The sequence below is a fragment of the Danio aesculapii genome, chromosome 12, assembly GCF_903798145.1.
Source record: "Danio aesculapii chromosome 12, fDanAes4.1, whole genome shotgun sequence".
Lineage (NCBI taxonomy): Eukaryota > Metazoa > Chordata > Actinopteri > Cypriniformes > Danionidae > Danio > Danio aesculapii.
In genome coordinates, this window is record NC_079446.1 from 38130291 (window position 1) to 38148237 (window position 17947).

The following is a 17947-nucleotide window of genomic DNA, read 5'->3' on the forward strand; positions in this document are numbered from 1 at the left end:
TAATAATTGAACAATTTGAATATTTCTCATAAAGTCATTTATGTAGCATTAACTAACAGCCGAGTAATTCTAGACTACTATGCTTTGTAGGATTACAAATAGAATCACAGTCTGGGAAATGCTATTTAAAAAAAAAAGTTTATTATTAAAAGTGTGCTTTATAAAATCCATGATTCAAATTAAATAAAAACAGCTAAAAAGCATAATGTCACAGATAATAATGCAAAAACAAATTTACTCTTTATACTTAAAGGCTTTTTGTGTAATTTCGGCATTATGCATTAAATAATGATGGACATTTTAAAGCAATAAAACAATGAGAAATTACACAAATCTCCTTTAAATTAAGGAAATCTGATCATTGTTTATTTTGCGTTGTAATTGTGTCTTTCTCTCATACTCTCATTATACACCCTTTAACTGTAACTTTCATCATAAAAGTTGTAGACTTTTAGAAGCGTGCCATTAACTCTCAGTTAGACATTTATTTGATTGTTCTGTAAAACCAAAAATCCAATTTAATCATATTCTGCACATTTCCACAATATCAGCCCTGTTGTTATGTTGTTATTGAGATCAAAGTCATATATTGTTTCCGAACTTCTAAATTTCATTATAAAAAACACTTTCTGTGAACTGAATGGTAAACATTTAAATGTGCACATCTCAACTTCAGACCACATTAAAGATTTCAGAAAAGACATCGTGGTAAAATACAAAGGAAATGACCCGCCCTCCACAAGCAAAAAGAAAAGGTAAAGGGAGGCGTTTAGTGAAAATTATTAAAAAATAGGTAAACTGTATATATGTACTTAATTATTCTAAAATAAATAATCTTTTTAAAAAATACACTTATTTATATTGTTTTGATAATATCTTTCAAATAATTTCAAAGGTATATAAGCAGCTAGTTTAACTACATTAAATATGGCAGAAGGACTAAACTGATCTCCAACTCAAGACACAATGGACAGTTCATCCAAATGCATAGTTCTAGAGATCTCTTTACCTTTCAGGTGTCTCTTCCAACCGATTCGAATGTTATCATTTGATTGAATGGGCGTTTTCAGTGGTTATCAACTGATAGATATGGGCCAGTAGGGACCTTCTGACCCTACTATTATAATCCATGCACATGGTTAATCAGCTATACTAATAGAGAAGACTCCAGATCTGTTTTTGCATCACTATGATGGTTGGGTTTAGGGTTGGGGTAGGGGTAGATGTAAATAAAATACAATTAATGGAAAATGTAATAAATAATATAAATAATTCTTGTTAATTTCCAGGCACAGCCATATGTGATCTATAGCTGATTACCCTTGTGGGTGGATGATAACAGCCTTCAGAGCCTACTAGTAGGTGCAGAAGGCCCCTACTGGCCCATATCTGTCAGCTGATAACCAATGATAACGCCTCTTCAATCGAGTGATAACAATCAAATCAGCTGTCTCTTACAGGTCCTTTTGTGGTATTGCTGTTTAAATATCAAAAAATGGCCAATGCCTGATTGGGGAACACAAGAGTTAATATCAACAAAGGTAACATCTGACCTCCTTTTCATCTGCATTATCAAGACGTAAGGAGATACAATGGCACCTTTAAATCAGGAATCTTAATAAATTCTGGAACAGTAATGGCAGTGTGTACACATTTACTTTTGATTTCTACATCTGCTCATTGTGTTCTGTACCTAACTTGAGTTGAATGTGGCTGTTTTTGTAATTTTCCACAGTCAGATTGGACCACTTTTTTCTTGGAGACAAGAACTGCTATCAAGTTGTTGCTGGTGAGGTCACAGTAAGGTTGTTTTTCTCTTTTTCCGACATTCTAGGGTCTATCTCGTAGTCTACTGTTAGTCATCCCAACCAAATTTCCTGCCTGTCATCTGGTAGAACTTCATGTTGAAAGGCCTGTAGAAGTCTCGAAGTCTTTGCACGATCTCCGGGTCAATGTTTGGATGGGTTCGCCCTTTGGTTTTACCCAGGCAATGGGGTTTGCTGCTGCCCTCTGCCTTTTTGAGGCAAGGGAAGCCCTTGGTCTGGTTGAAGTAGAAGTGTTTGTCTGTGATGATCCTCTTCAGGCCTAAAAAGTCCTGCACGCGGCCCAGCTCTCCGGCTGGGTCGCTGATCAGCCTCTCTCCGCTCACGAACAGGATCTGGCTCATGGGAAAGAACTGCAGCCAGTTGTCTAGGTGTTTGGCGTAGATGCCGATCTGAATGGCGCTCCACGAGATGTCGATCAACCCTGTAGTCCTGTTTTTGAAGGTCAGGCTCTCAAAAGTAGGAATGTCAGGCTTCTTGGACAGAGTTTGTGTGTAGTCAGAGATGGCTCTTGTGACGGGGTCCCGGACCACCACTATCAGCTTGGTGTCACGGGACATGGTGTAGATCCGGGACGGAGCTTCGCGAGTTACAAAGTAGCTTGGTGTTTTCTCCATGGTGATTTGGCCCTCCAGGGTCTTCGGCATCAGGTCCCTGTACAGAAAGAGAGAGAATAATTATAGGAGCAGGTATTTGCTACATTCTGGTTTCATGAAGAGTTAAAATATATGACTCATTGAAACCTACCTATTGAACTATTGAAAATATACTTCATATTTTTTAGAAAACAAATGTTTTTTTATTGCTATAAATGATTCCATGTAGAACATTTAACATCTTTAATGGCCTGTTTCCACTGAGTGGTAGGGTATGGTTCGGTACGCTTTTATGGCTGTTTCCACTGTCAAAAGGTACCGTACCACTTTTTTGGTACTCTTTCAAAAGGGTACCTAGCACAACAAAAGGGTACCAAAAGGCAGAGCGAGACGCGAAGCAAACACTTATTGGTTTACATAGATACATCACTGGCTCTTGCACAAGCAGAAGAATGAAAACAAAAGAAGCGCCATTTTTAAATACAAAGCTGAGACATTAAACCGTAATAATATATACATATAATAACGAGCCATGGTCGACCTGAGCTCAAACAAACCTTGTCGTCGTCTTGATAAGCAGCCACAAAGCCAAGAAGAAGAGCAGAATTACCATGTACCTCGTAGTTGTTTACAAAGACGTTTAAAGCGCGAGCTGTTTCCTTTTCTCGAAAGAACTTGTGCTTCTGACGTTCGATCATTTGTGAAACCGACAAACGTGAGAGTGATGCACAAAAAAACAAAGGAGAACCCAGAAAAACAAAGGAGCAAGTGATTCTTTAAGCAACCTAAAACATGAACAATGTTTTATTATCATCTATTATCATCATTTTATTTTCATCAACTATTATCATCACCTTTTGGACTATTATGAACTCAGAATGACGGAATTACCTTCTAACAAGAGGTTACATGTGCTGGTGAAGAGTAAAGATACAGATGAGAGGTTTGCACTGACTGTAGGCTATATTTTGGTTGATTTTGAACCCACATAATGACTAAATGTATGCTGTGTGTTAGTTTTCCTGTGATTGTACATTGGTACCGTTTTGGCAGTGGAAATACAAGCCTGATAAGGGTGACCCATACTGACCCGTATCATACCGTACTGTGCCACTCAGTGAAAAACGGAACATTAAGTAAATGTTTTCATAGTAGAATTTTTAACATCGTTAATGCCCGTACACACCGCTTTTTGCTTGTGTTTTCTGTTGACATTTAATGCCTCGTGACTAAATAAAGGGCGCCAATGTGATCGTACACACCAATGCACAAAACGTCAGCCGGAAAGGATAATCTTTTAAGAAGCAACTCATGCTCATTTTTTTGTTTTAATGCACTGTTCATCCACCAATCAGATTGGTTTTGTTCACGTGCACGTAGCTGCTGAAGTTACAGAAAACAGCACTTGGAGGCGCTCAAGCGTAAAACTGTCAATGCGAGCGCACATTGGAGATGATACCCAGAGGCGATATGAACGTAGAGCTGCTTATTGCACTGGTGAACAATAATAATTTCTTCATCGCTAGAGCTGGAGCTTTTTCGAATCGCCAGTAACTTTAACAACAAGCGTGTCAACTTTCTGTGTTCTAATTCTGTGTCAGAAGCTTAAAGTTAAGTAGCGCCATCTATCGTCAAAGAGTGATTTTGCATACTCTTCTGCTCGATGCCAGTGAAAATCGCTTGGGTTTGAATCCGGAAAAACATCTCGAAAACCGCTGACGATAAACGCAAACGAAAAGCGTCCTGATGTGTACGAGCCTTTAGAACTTTTCCATTACAATATTATTTGGGCAATCTAAAATGGTTCTTATTTAAAATTGCTGCAAACCTCCTTTGAACAGATGTCATATTGTCTTTTTTTGTAATTTTACAGCATTTTGTCTGTATCTGAAGCTTTGTGCTTTTCTTTTTTTTGTGCAGTTGACCTCTGTTCATCTCTGAGAGGATGAATGCTTTTCTCAGAAGCTCTTAGTGCCAATCAAGGCTCCATTAGACCATCAAGCAGTGACCCCAACATCACTAGACATCAGATACGTTTGCTATTTTATTAGGTTTCTTCCCTTGTAGAGTTATTGATAAGGCAAATTAATATCCAAAACTTCAAAAAGGCTGAAGCAAAATATGTTGTCTTTTATCTTAGTTCTGCTTTAGGCAAAATAGGCTTTAATTTGTGTCCATTACAAGTCAGTGAGGGCAGTATTTAACAGTATTTTTCTTGTGGTTTTTGTCCTGTGCTTTACATTCTAGCTCTGTCATATCTTAAAGAGGAAGAATAGAGTGTAATTTGTTTGTCCGCGCCACTCTCACTCTCTCTTCCCACCACTCTCTAGTGCCTTCAGGACACTGACCTGAACCAAAGAGGATAAAAGCAGTGGATTAATGATTTACAGCACTCCACTCCACCATTTAGAGCCTCATAAGCCTCGTTCGCTTCAGATTCAGCCCAAGTGCAGTGTGCAGCCTTCAATTATTTATCTCCCTCCACCGGGGGGGGTTTAGGCCCTGACAAAATGGCCTCCCTCAACCCCCGATGGTGGTTTATGGCCCGTAATGGCATTAGTGGGCTGGGGGTCAGCAGCTTTAGATAGCCCTTCAGGTCACTATTTTTCATTGCCAATTGTTTTTTCATGTCACATGCCACCACAAATTCATGCCTCCAGATAAAAAAATAAGAGCCCGGTGGCTTTCCAGCATGTGGCAGTGAGTGTTTATGTGCAGTGCAGCTGGTCTGTTTCGCTCAACTGAACACCACAGGTTGCTGATTGAGTCCGTTTTTGCAGCACTCCCACAGATGGAAGAAGTTTCTGGAGCACAAATTAAGGTTGTGATGTAACACGCAGCAAAACTTTTTGCATATTAATTACTTGTTTTCTATTTTAGCTGGTGTTTTAAGTGACTTTGCTTATGCTTATAGGAGAGCAAGCCTTCCAAAAGTTAGCTGGTGTAAAGTGTCTTGATCATCACAACTGTTGATAGTTTGAATCTAGTGAGGTTCCATCTTGCAACAATTATCAGACAGAAAAACTTAAGTCCCAGGTAATACCTGTGGCTGTTGATGTGAGTACCACACTAGTCTCGAAAAGATAAAGGGAAAGACATGATAGGACCAGGCCTGGGAGATTTTATGTTGATGATACAAAGTGTTAGCATTAGCTCTACTATAAAAGATCTGGGTGTCATATTAGACAGCAGTTTAACTTTTGAACATCATATATCCCATGTCACGAAAACAGTTTTCTTTCATCTGAGAAACATTGCTACGTTACAAAGTATGCTATCCATCTCAGATGCAGAAAAGCTAGTCCATGATTTTATGACTTCAAGGTTGGATTACTGTAATGCTGTTTGCTGGCTGCCCAGCATCCTCTAAACTTCAGCTAGTACAAAATACAGCTGAGTTCTTACCAAGTATAGAAAATATGATCATATCACCCCAATTGTATCCTCCTTACACTGGCTTTCTGTTAATTTCGTATTGAATTTAAAATATTTCTTCTTACATATAAAGCTTTAAATAATCTAGCTCCTGTCTATCTAAGCAACCTTCTGTCTTGCTACAATCCAACCCGCTCTTTAAGATCTTTTTAGTAAAGCATACACTCAGTGCATCACTTAGTGGTATGATACATGAATGTGCTCCGCACAGGTTTCTTCATCTCACTTATATACACTATGAACAGCAGCTACGCTAATTATTCTCTATTTCCACCTGGGGATACTCTTCCCGAGGCCCTCAGACCATGTAGCGCCACTGATTCAGTCCTAGACCAGCGACGAGATGATCCCAAGGTTTTCATAATCCTGGACTAGGCCGTATCCTGAGCAGCTGCTGTGGTGGTCATGGAGGATTGGAGAGCATGTTTCCTGTAAAGCTCCAGGGACAGACGAGTCTTCGCTGAGGCCCAGCTTCCAGCCTCCGGTGCTTAGACTGCAGCTCTGCACAAGACGTTTGGCCAGTGGAGAAATGGTCGTACCCATCTGAGCCTTGTTCTCTCGAGGTTTTTTTTCTTCGCCGCTGTCATCACTAGCTTGCATGGTTCGGGATATGTAGAGCTGCGCATCGATGGATTTGCTCTCCAGTGTTTGGACTCTCAGTAGTGATTATTAAACCACACTGAACTGAGCTAAGCTGAACTGAACTTAAACTTTAAAAACTGAACTACATTATTTCAATTTACTATGATCTTTTATATGAAGCTGCTTTGACACAATCTACATTGTAAAAGTACCATACAAATAATGGTGAATTGAATTGAATGTTTTGTTTATGCTGTAGGTCAGGGATGTTCAGCCCTGGAGATCTATCTTCCTGCAGAGTTCAGCTGCAACCTTAATCAGACACACCAGTCTTTAATGAAAAAAGTGCTCTTTTTCCTACTTTGTTGGTTTAAGCCGCGGTCACACTGCCCCATAGACTTCAATTCATACTCATGCAAATGCGGCAAACCCGAAACGCAAGCTCGTATGACAAGTTTTCCATGTTGCTGCGTAGGAAAGTTCAAGCTCGGTGAAGTGTTGCATAAGGTGATTGCGGGAGACCAATAGAAGATCTAATCATGACCTGTCTGTACGGAAATGTAAAATTCGAAGCAAATGTTCACTTTTTTTACCTCTAATCATCTTGTTTAATTCCACACCTTTTCACAGCACCATACGACAGAATTTACCAAGCTCAAACTCTAGCGTGACCTTGACTTTAGTTGTGTTTAATCAGGGTTGGAGCTAAACTCTGCAGGAAGGTGGATCTCCTGGAAAAGGATTGAGCAGTTGTAGGTGTTAAAAATTATTTTGATCAAATAAAAATGTATTGATTTACTATTTTTCAATTCCTTCTTCCCTATACCTTGAATCACATTACATTGATGCTGAAACCAGGGATGGAGGGACATTTTGTTGGCAAACTCTTGCCGATTAGGAATATTTTTGTTACAGACTTAGAATGATGGAGACGAGTCTGCCATCATAGATGCTTGAGGCTGCTAGTGCTGAAAGAGTATGCCAGTTAGGATAGATGGACTTGTTGCCATTAGCTTGGGACCAGAACCTGCTTGAGGAACAAGCAGAAGTATGCCTACATACAGAGCTTCACCTTCAGCCACTCCGGACTTGAGTTCCACTGAGGAGCTGCAGAAGAATAACCTCTGGAGACAATAGTGAAGGACAAGAGAGAGTTATTTTGCATTGCTGTTTTGTTTATGTAGCGGTGATCCTTTACCCTTTATCAGGTAACTTAATTAACACTGATCACAATATAATTTTCAATTCAAATGTATTAAGTAATATTAATAATTAAGTAATAACAGTTATGCTGCGGTCACACTAGAGATTGTACGTGCAAAATTCTGTTCTATGGTGCTGCGAAAAGGGGTGGAATTAAACAAATTGATTAGACATTAAAAAAAGCGAGTGTTTTAATTTCCTGTCCAGAGAGGTCATGTTTTGATGTTCTATTGGTGTCACGCAATCGTGTGATGCGATTTCGCAGTTCAGAGTTCAAAGCTTGAACTTTCCAACAAAGCGAACTACAAACTTGTCGCACGAGCTTGTGTTTCCGCTCTGACGCATTTGCGTGCGTATGAATGGAAGTCTATGGGGAGAAAAGTCCAGTGTGAGCGCAGCTTAACACTCCAAAGCTTGTCCGCTGATTTCTGGATTTCAATGAGTGCCCTGTTAAACAGGCTTAACATTTAAAAAGCCACATCCTTCCCACTTTCCTATACTTTGGTAATTTTAAATGAGCATGTCTTGTGTGCAAATATGTTAGCAAACTGTCAAAGTTAGATTTTTTTATAAGCATTTTTTGTGCAGTTTAAATAGACCCAGTGAAACTGTGAATCTTTTTGCTTCTATGCCTGTGCATATTTTGTTTGACCAAATTTGTTGAACTTCATGAATTCACAACGCTGTGTTTCTAAACATTGCATCAGTACATCTTGCAAAAAATGACACGTATGAGATGCATAATTCACAGGGTGATTTAACCATGTAAACAATTAAAAACAAAAGCCAAGTGACTTCCACCTGTGGTGATGTGACTAATTATTGATGTTTAGATACCTGGTGACCAGGTGATGCTGATGTCGCACTATATAGTGCAGGTCACGAGGCCATCTGGGACAACCTTCATACAAGCCAAAGTGAACAACATTGCCTCTTTAATGAAATAGACATGAGCTTGGGCCAATGGTGGCATTTATATTTAATAAGTTGCAACCGTCTTGTTGTCAAGGTAAATAAAAAGACCTGAAAGAAACTACTCTGTAGAACTGCATAGTCTGAATAATGTCAACTTTAGACAAAACTTTACGTTTTAAATTATAGTTAATTTATGAATTTGTTTAATTTATTTATTCTGTGCAGTTGAATTCATAATTAACCCCCCCCCTGGTTATTTCCCCCCCAAATTTCTGTTTAAAGGAGAGACATTTTTTTGTAAACATAATAGTTTTTATATTGTAACTAAAGGCTTATAGCTGTTTATTTCGTCTTCGTCAGGATGACAGTGCTATTTTACTAGATATTTTTCAAGATGCTAGTATTCAGCTTAAAGTGACCTTCATGGCCCGTTTCCACTGAGTTGTACAGTACGGTACGGGTCAGTACAGGTCACCTCTATCAGGCTTGCGTTTCACTGCCTAAAAGGTACAAATGGGCGCAGTGTACGACAAAAAATTTCTGTCGACGTCATTCTAGCTCAAGTAAATGTCAAAGTAAAGCAGTACAGGTCGTTCACATATCATATGAGAAGCACTTCTCACAAAACAGATGCTTTATATACATAAATAATTGTGTATAAATGTTCATTACTAACCTTTCTATGAACCTAATTTGATTATAACTGCAGATCAATAGCTGCGAAATAGCCTACTGTAATGTCTGCAATTATATAAAAAAAATAAATGCAACGCATATGAACACATACAAACCCTTACAGTCCCTGAAATGTTACCAATAACAGAAAAACTACACACAACATACATTTAGTCCTTATTTGAGTTCAAAAACAGCATGCAACATATAGCCCACAGTAACCTCTCATCTGCACCTCTCACCAGCACATGTAACCTCTTGTTAGAAAGTAATTCCGTCATTCTGAGTTCATAATAGTCCAAAAGGTGATGAGAAAAGTCAAACATGGCAGTTTGTTCATATTTTAGGTTGCTGAAAGAATCATTTGCTCCTTTGTTTTGTCAGGCTTCTCCTTTGTTTTTTCACACTTCACTCTCGCGTTTGTCCATTTCTGAAAGGATTGAATGTCAGAAGCACTTCAATAATCATATGCACGTTATTATCATCAGCTCAAGAAGTTCGTTGTTTTAAATATCGATGAGCACGCGAGTGATTGCAAGCTCTGGAGAAAGAGAAACATATGACGACAAGATTTGTTTTTTTAAATCAAAAACTGCTTTTATTCCATGCGAAATAAAACAAATAAGACTTTCTTCAGAAGAAAAAAGATTATAGGAAATACTGTGAAAAATTCCTTTCTCTCTTAATCAGAATTTTGGAAATATTTAAAAAAGAAAAAAAAACTTCACAGTAATGGTGAACATTTTTGACTTCAATTGTAAATGTGTTCCAAAAAGAAAGGAACACAATGTCAAAATATTCCCTTTTCGGGTGCACAAGCCCTTTATGAAGCTAAGAAATGAGTAAAACGTCGGAATCCTCTTTTGGGATGCGATTGTTTGAAATAAACCAGCAGGCAGGATAAATCTTTGTTCTGTCACAGCACAAGGCCATTTCTCAGACATTAGAGCCCGCAGAGAGTTTAAAAGTTAAACAAACTCTTGTGTGCTTATAAGTCTCGAATGATAAAAGCACAAGAAAGAGGGAACGGGAAGATCTGGGAAGACAAGAGCGAAAAAAACATGACTGACAGCTTTCACAGCTTTACCGTTCTCTGAGGGACAGTATAAAAGGGAGGGTGCGACTGAAAGAATATTTCCCCCCATTTCCCTGGCAGGAGAATGTGAGGCTTTTTCTAACAGATGTTTATTGGTGGCGCAAATGATGTAACACTTGAAGTAGCTTTGCCTCTAAGCACAAATGATTTACAGTCCTTTCAGAGCAGTGTTTGATGTCTTCTTCACGCTGTAAGAATATGACTCCCGGTGCACACATTGGGCCGTTTCATACACACTGAAAGCCTCAGCCATTAAACACATCCGGTTCATTGCAGGGTCCGACACGTAGAGATCCAGCTGAAGAATATCGGCCCAATGCCTTGTCTCTTATTCAGACAATCACCTTTACAGTGACGGGTTGACCAGAAATTTTAAACTCTGTCATCATTCAGTGAGCTGCTTGATTTTCTGCTGTTAAACATACACAAAAGTTTAAATATACACTCACTGGCCATTTTATTAGGTACACCTGCTCATTAATGGAAATTTCTAATCAGCCAAATACATGGCAGCAACTCAATGCATTTAAGCATGGAGACATGGTCAAGATGATCTACTGCAGTGCAAAGTGAGCATTAGAATGGGGAAGAAAGGTGATTTAAGTGACTTTGAACTTGGCATGGTTGTTGAACTTGGCATGGGCCACGCACAACCATCTCTAGGGTTTACAGAGAACAGCCTGAAAAAGAGAAAATATCCAGTGAATGGCAGTTCTGTGGGCGCAAATGCCTTGTTGATGCCAGAGGTCTGATGAGAATGGTTAGACTGGTTCGAGCTGATAGAAAGGTAACATTAACTTAACTACTTCTTACAACCGAGGTATGCAGAAGAGCATCTCTGAATGCACAACACGTCAAACCTTCAGGTGGATAAGCTACTGCAGCAGAAAGCCACACCGGGTGCCTCAATTCACACAGGCTCACCAATTGAACAATAGAAGATTGGAAAAACGTTGCCTGGTCTGATGAGTCTCGATTTCTGCTGCAACTTTCAGATGGTAGGGTCAGAATTTGGCGTCAACAACATGAAAGCATGGATCCATCCTGCCTTGTATCAGGAGTTTAGACTGGTGGTGGTGGTGGTGTAATGGTGTGGGGCATATTTTCTTGGAACACTTTGAGCCCATTAGTACCAATTGAGCATCCTGTCAACACCACCGCCTACTTGACTTTTGCTGCTGACCATGTCCGTCTCTTTATGACCACAGATACTCATCTTCTGATGGTTACTTTCAGCAGGATAACACACCATGTCATAAAGCACGAATCATCTCAGACTGGTTTCTTGAACATGACAATATGTTCACTGTACTCAAATGGCCTCCACAGTCACCAGGTTTCAATCCAATAAAGCACCTTTGGGATGTGGTGGAACGGGAGATCCGCATCATGGATGTGCAGCCGACAAATCTGCAGCAACTCTGTGATGCTATCATGTCAATATGGACCAAAATCTTTGAGAAATTTTCCCAGTATCTTGTTTAATCTATTCTACGAAGGATTAAGGCAGTGCAGAAGGCACAAAGGAGGTCCAACCTACTAGGACTAGTAAGGTGTACCTAATAAATTGGCCGGTGAGTGTATATGGTAAAATTACAATTTAAAGGGTTATCAGGCAAATCATTGTATAACAGTGGCTTGTTCTGTAGACAATCTAAATATATATATATATATATATATATATATATATATATATATATATATATATATTGCTTAAGGGGGCTACAAATATTGAGCTAAAAACTGCTATTCAACTATTCAAGTCAAAATAAAACAAACAAGTCTTTGTCCAGAGGAAAAAATATTATAAGAAATACTGTGAAAAATTCCTTGCTCTGTTAAACATCATTTGGGAAATATTTGCTAAAATAATCACAGGAGGGCTAATAATTTTGACTTCAACTGTATATATTATTTTTTTATTTTTAGATTGATATTTTACCAAAACGTATAAAAATCTTAATTAATATAAATATTTATTTTTAAACTATTTTATTATGCTTTTATAAATGTTTTGAAGCTTGAAAACGTATGTCTGTTTAAGGTTGTGCTTTTGTGCTCCACAGAAAAGAGTCGTATGAGTTGTGATGACATGAGGGTAAGTAAAGGATGCCAATTTATTTATTGTTTATTTTTTTATGTGACCCATACCTTTAAGCAAAAGAAAAAAAATGGGTGTATACATAGTATCTTTATGTGGAATTTATGAAGAAAAAAATATTTTACCACTGAGGCAGATTATCCAAATCCGTTCAACCTTTTCTTAAAGCATTCTGCTCCATTTGTGTTTAATGCAAACGAACTGCTGCCAAGCAACTCGCTTCATATCAGAGCAGATTTACGTCTTCCTCGCTGTAGCACAAGTGCGGTGTTCAGGGTCTGACGGAGGGCATGACGAGTCAAACGGCCGCTAATCGCCAAAAGCACAAGGGTACAGAGGCCACAGAGCAGCAGATTCATGTCTCCCCACAGAGAGGTAAAGCACCCATAAATATCACACACAACTCCACGCTGGCAAGCAGAGCAGATAATTGTCATCTAATTGGCTCAATATTTCTAGCCTTTGGCCAGACAGTCTCTTTCTCTTCTTCTTTCTCTTTTTCCCTCAGAAGAGGTCAAAGGAGTGTGTGTGAGATTTACAGTCTGCGCGGGTCTGTGTGTTTTCAAATAATACACATTTAACCACCACTGTCTGACTTTGTGACCCCATCAGCTAGTTTAAGTAACTGCGAGAATGCACCTTTTTCCTACGGCCCATGATGCTTTTGCACAAATTACGGGGAAACTTTGGTTTATTATAATAGATACAATTTATATAAGCTTGAAATAACCTGTTGCCATGGTTTACCTGCATATCAATAACTCCGCATTACAAGTAAACAACATTTACAAGACTTTACTAATAAATGATTTTATTGATCACACTTCACAATAAGGTTCCATTAGTTAATGTGTTTACTAACATGAAATAAGATTGAACTATATTTGTACAGCATTTATTAACTTGTACTATTTACTAATGCATTATTAACATCTGAAGTCGTGCTTGTTGTTAGTAGTTAATACAGAGAGAGTTAATGATAACAAACAATGATTGGCTTTATTTTCATTAACTAATGTTGACAAAGATTAATAAATACAGCAATAAATCAATTTGTACTATCAGAATTTTCAGGAAATCAGTCGGGGAGTAAATGGACTCGGGTTTTGTTCCAATTAAAGATGTTTCCTAAATTGCCACGCAGTATAACAATAAATGGTGTTGCTCCGTCTTGCTTTCTCAGATCTACTTTCGTATATCGTAATATGACTGAAAACAGTCCAATAAAGGTGGAGCAAACCATCACAAACAAAGGAGTAGGGGTAAAATCAGCAAATGCGCACAACATATCAACAAATGTAAACTGTATGTGTATTTGAGCACTATTAATAAATTATATTAAATCAAATTACGACTCTTACAGAATTTATTATTATTTGTTCATGTTAGTAACTAATGGATCCTTATTGTGAAGTGTTACCATTTTCCCATATTGACGTCAATATCTAATAATTTCTGTTTTTAAGTTTTTATTAAGTTTTTCATTTGTTTTGTTAGTCAAATTCATAAAAAGCGAAGAAGAGTATTACAGCATTTTGGTATCTTACAGCTCCTATATTAGTGCCTCAAGATGGAGCATTTTGATTGTAGCACTGCTGATTCTGGGTCAGAGTTTGCAATATATTTCCTACTCCCTTACGTCAAAGTTTTATGCTTGAATCTGAAGTAAAGACTCATTACTGTCATATATTAAATATCCACGTCAATAAACCTACAGAAAGCAGATTAATCTGTATGTATCATGGACGAAATCAGAATAAGCATCAAAATCCTAGGTGTAAAGATTGACTTATGCTTAAATCATTTATGACTTTGATACAAGAAAATGGATTCATGTTTGGATGATGACATGCGTTGTTGGCTGATTAATCATAATTGGGTTAAGTATGTAAACATGCTCAATGGAAAAAAACAGTACAATGTTCTATTCTCCTCACAATTTATCCATAGAATATTAAGTCAGTTGATTAAAATTAACAAATTAATTTCAGCATGCTTGAGTCTTTCCACACCAATAATACAGACATACATTGATTATTGCTGTACTGATGGGAATACAAAGATAAAACAATCTGAAAGAACAAAACACAGTGAATGTTGACCACAGATATGCTTGAGAAACTACCCAGCAGGCACACAACATCATAAGATATTAATATTGGTTAGATTTAGGTCATGATGTCAGGTGACTAAAATCTTAAATAACATCCAAAAACGACGTTGATATTTGGTTGATTTTAGGTTGTGTTAGAAAGTGACAAATCCAACGTCGAGCCAATATCTTAAGCCAATGTCATGTTAACATCAAATACTGATGTTTATTCATCAGGTATGGCAACCAAAATCCCACGATTGATAGATATCATAGTGGTAACATCCACACAATGTCAAGCTGTAACAACATTAGATGTTGGTATTTGGTTGATTTTAGGTTGGAGGTAGTACATTAACGTCTGCCTGACGTTGTGTTCTAATGTCAACCCGATTTTCATTTCCAAACGAAATGCAACGCTCAAAATGCAACGTTGGGGTATAACGACAATCTGATGTCATGTTGACGTTCTTGCTGGGTAATGTCACATTAAAACAATAATTGTAAAGTTATTTTCATGATAGATAAATATAAAGCGGAGAGCCAAAGTTACCTCTCACTCAGTTTTCAATATATATATATATATATATATATATATATATATATATATATATATATATATATATATATATATATATATATATATATATATATATATATATATACAGTTGAAGTCAGAATTATAAGCCCCCTTTGCAATTTTTTTCCTTTTTTAAATATATTTCCCAAATGATGTTTAACAGGGCAAGGAAATTTTCACAGTATGCTTGATAATATTTTTTCTTCTGGAGGAAGTCTTATTTGTTTTATTTCGGCTAGAATAAAAGCAGTTTTTACATTTTTAAAAAAACATTTTTAGGTCAAAATTATTAGCCCCTTTAAGCTTTTTTTTTTTTTTTTTTCGATAGTCTACAGCAGTGTTTCCCAACCCTGTTCCTGAAGGCACACCAACAGTCCACATTTTCAACCTCTCCCTAATCAAACACACCTGAATCATCTTATCATAACATCAGAAGAGACTCCAAAACCTGAAGTTAATGGGTCAGATAACGGAGACATCCAAAATATGTACTGTTGGTATGCCACCAGGAACAGGGTTGGGAAACACTGGTCTACAGAGCAAACCATCGTTATACAATAACTTGCCTAATTACACTTTAAGCTGTATTGAAGTGTCTTGAAAAATATCTAGTAAAATATAATGTACTGTCATCATGGCAAAGATCAAATAAATCCGTTATTAGAAATGAGGTTGTGGCGGGTTAGACAGCCACTACCACTAGCCACTTTGGCTGGCTGAAACTCATTTTTAAATTGCCAGTGCTGGCCCGTCGTCACTACAGATTAGAGTGTTAGTTTATGACCGTTTGTCTATATGTGTACAAATGTGATCTTAGAATCAAAAAGAAGCACGACTAACAAAAACAGCTTTTAGCGCGAACAAAAGAAAACAGGTGAATAACGAATGAGAGGATCACGTGCACGGTGAGACAGGCTTTCCTCACTCACTGACGAGGACTTTAGTGTCACGTGCACAGATGATTTGATGCGAACGAGTGTAAAAGCTCCTGTGCAGTTTCCTGACTCGAAGCAACCAATTATTAATCATCATCCTTTCATTATCGCGCACAGAATGTTTATTTACCCGCTTTCTTTTGCCTGCTGTTATTTTTGTTATAATAGTTTAATAATCATCCTTTACAATAATATTGCTTTAATATGTTGTTGTATGCATAATTAACTAGTGATCTGGGATCTTGAGCCAGAACAGACCACTGTGCATAGTTTTAGATGTGTGGGAATATATATTTTTTAAATGTCAGCTGTTTTGTTGAAAAGATGTATACAGCAGTATTTTGCTTGTTTTGACATAATTTTTTTTAATTTGTGGCAATAATAATTAGTTTGGCGTGGCTAGAGAAAAAAGGTAAATCCTTATTGTGTTGAGCCTTGAAAAGTCCTGTGAAAGAAAACTAATTGCAATGCGACACTTTTTTTATGAATGCACAACCCATTTGCTCATGCTCATTGAGTAAGCTCATAAACAAAAAACAGTTAAATGAATGAGGAGGCAAGTGGAAAAAACACAAAATCTAAAGGAAGTCATTTTAGCATGCCACAACCCATGCCAACATCCAATTTCTGAATATAAAATATATTTTTCCAACAACAAAATTGTGGCTAGTGAAAATGGCGAGTGGCTAGTAATGGTGGAAAACTACTGGCCACCATGGCTGGTGATCAAAAAAGTGAATGTCAAGCCCTAATTATTATTATTATTTATTTTTTTTGACTCATCTTTATTATTCAAAATGATACGTTTCAGTTCTTTTAAATGAAAGTTCCCCAAACTGGAAGTGATTTAAAATGTAGATGAGGGATATTCGAATATGTGTTTGCAGAAGCTAATCAGTGTTGAAGAACAGCAGAGCAGGTGAATGCTGGAAATGATATGCGTTTCCACTCAGAGACCAGTCAACCATCAAGAAGGCTCTTGCTGTTGAAAACTTAAATGGCAAAAGCATTGAAAGCTGTTATTGTGTGTGACATCTGAAGGTAGTTTTTGTTATTTAAAATTCTCACAGTTTTTTTTTAAGTGTAGTTTGTCTTTCGTTATCTACACGCAAGTCAATCACACTTCTGTGAAATCAAACTGCCCACTTAAGAAGCAACACTCCAAATGCAGACTTTCATGGGTTAATAAATTTGATTTCCATTGATATTTTTTGTGTGATTTTGTTGTCAGCACATTCCACTATGTAAAGAACAAAGTATTTAATGAGAATATTTAATTCATTCAGAACTAGGATGTGATATTTTAGTGTTCCCTTTATTTTTTGAGCAGTGTGCATTCTAACCTCACCTTTGAGCAAAAATGTTTATTGTACTTAATGCAAAGACTGACATTGAGTGATTGTTGAAGCACTTTGGGTTGTACTAGAGGGATAGAGTTGTTGTAATTCCTATTGCATAGTCGTTTTGTACTTGATTGACTTCACATTGTACTTCACAGCCTTCTGCAGTCAAGAATTTGTATACAGCTATGGATATTATATTATCTTGTGTTATATTGTATTATAATATAATATAACATAACATAACATAACATAATATAATATAATATAATATAATATAATATAATATAATATAATATAATATAATATAATATAATATAATATAATATAATATAATATAATATAATATAACACAAGATAATAACATATAATATAATATAATGTAATATAATATAATATAATATAATATAATATAACATAACATAATATAATATAACACAAGATAATAACATAATATAATATAATATAATATAATATAATATAATATAATATAACATAATATAATATAACACAAGATAATAACATAATATAATATAATATAATATAATATAATATAATATAATATAATATAATA

General features: G+C 36.8%; 1 protein-coding gene across 1 annotated transcript in view; it reads right to left on the minus strand.

The window, feature by feature from the left end:
• Window positions 1-299: 299 nt before the first annotated feature.
• Window positions 300-17947, minus strand: part of si:ch211-216b21.2 (heparan sulfate glucosamine 3-O-sulfotransferase 3A1) — a 74966-nt gene continuing 57318 nt past the window's right edge. Inside the window, exon 2 of the mRNA XM_056470134.1 lies at window positions 300-2477. Coding sequence (XP_056326109.1) covers window positions 1856-2477 — 622 coding nt within the window. The 3' untranslated portion in view covers window positions 300-1855. The remainder of the gene's footprint in view (window positions 2478-17947) is intronic.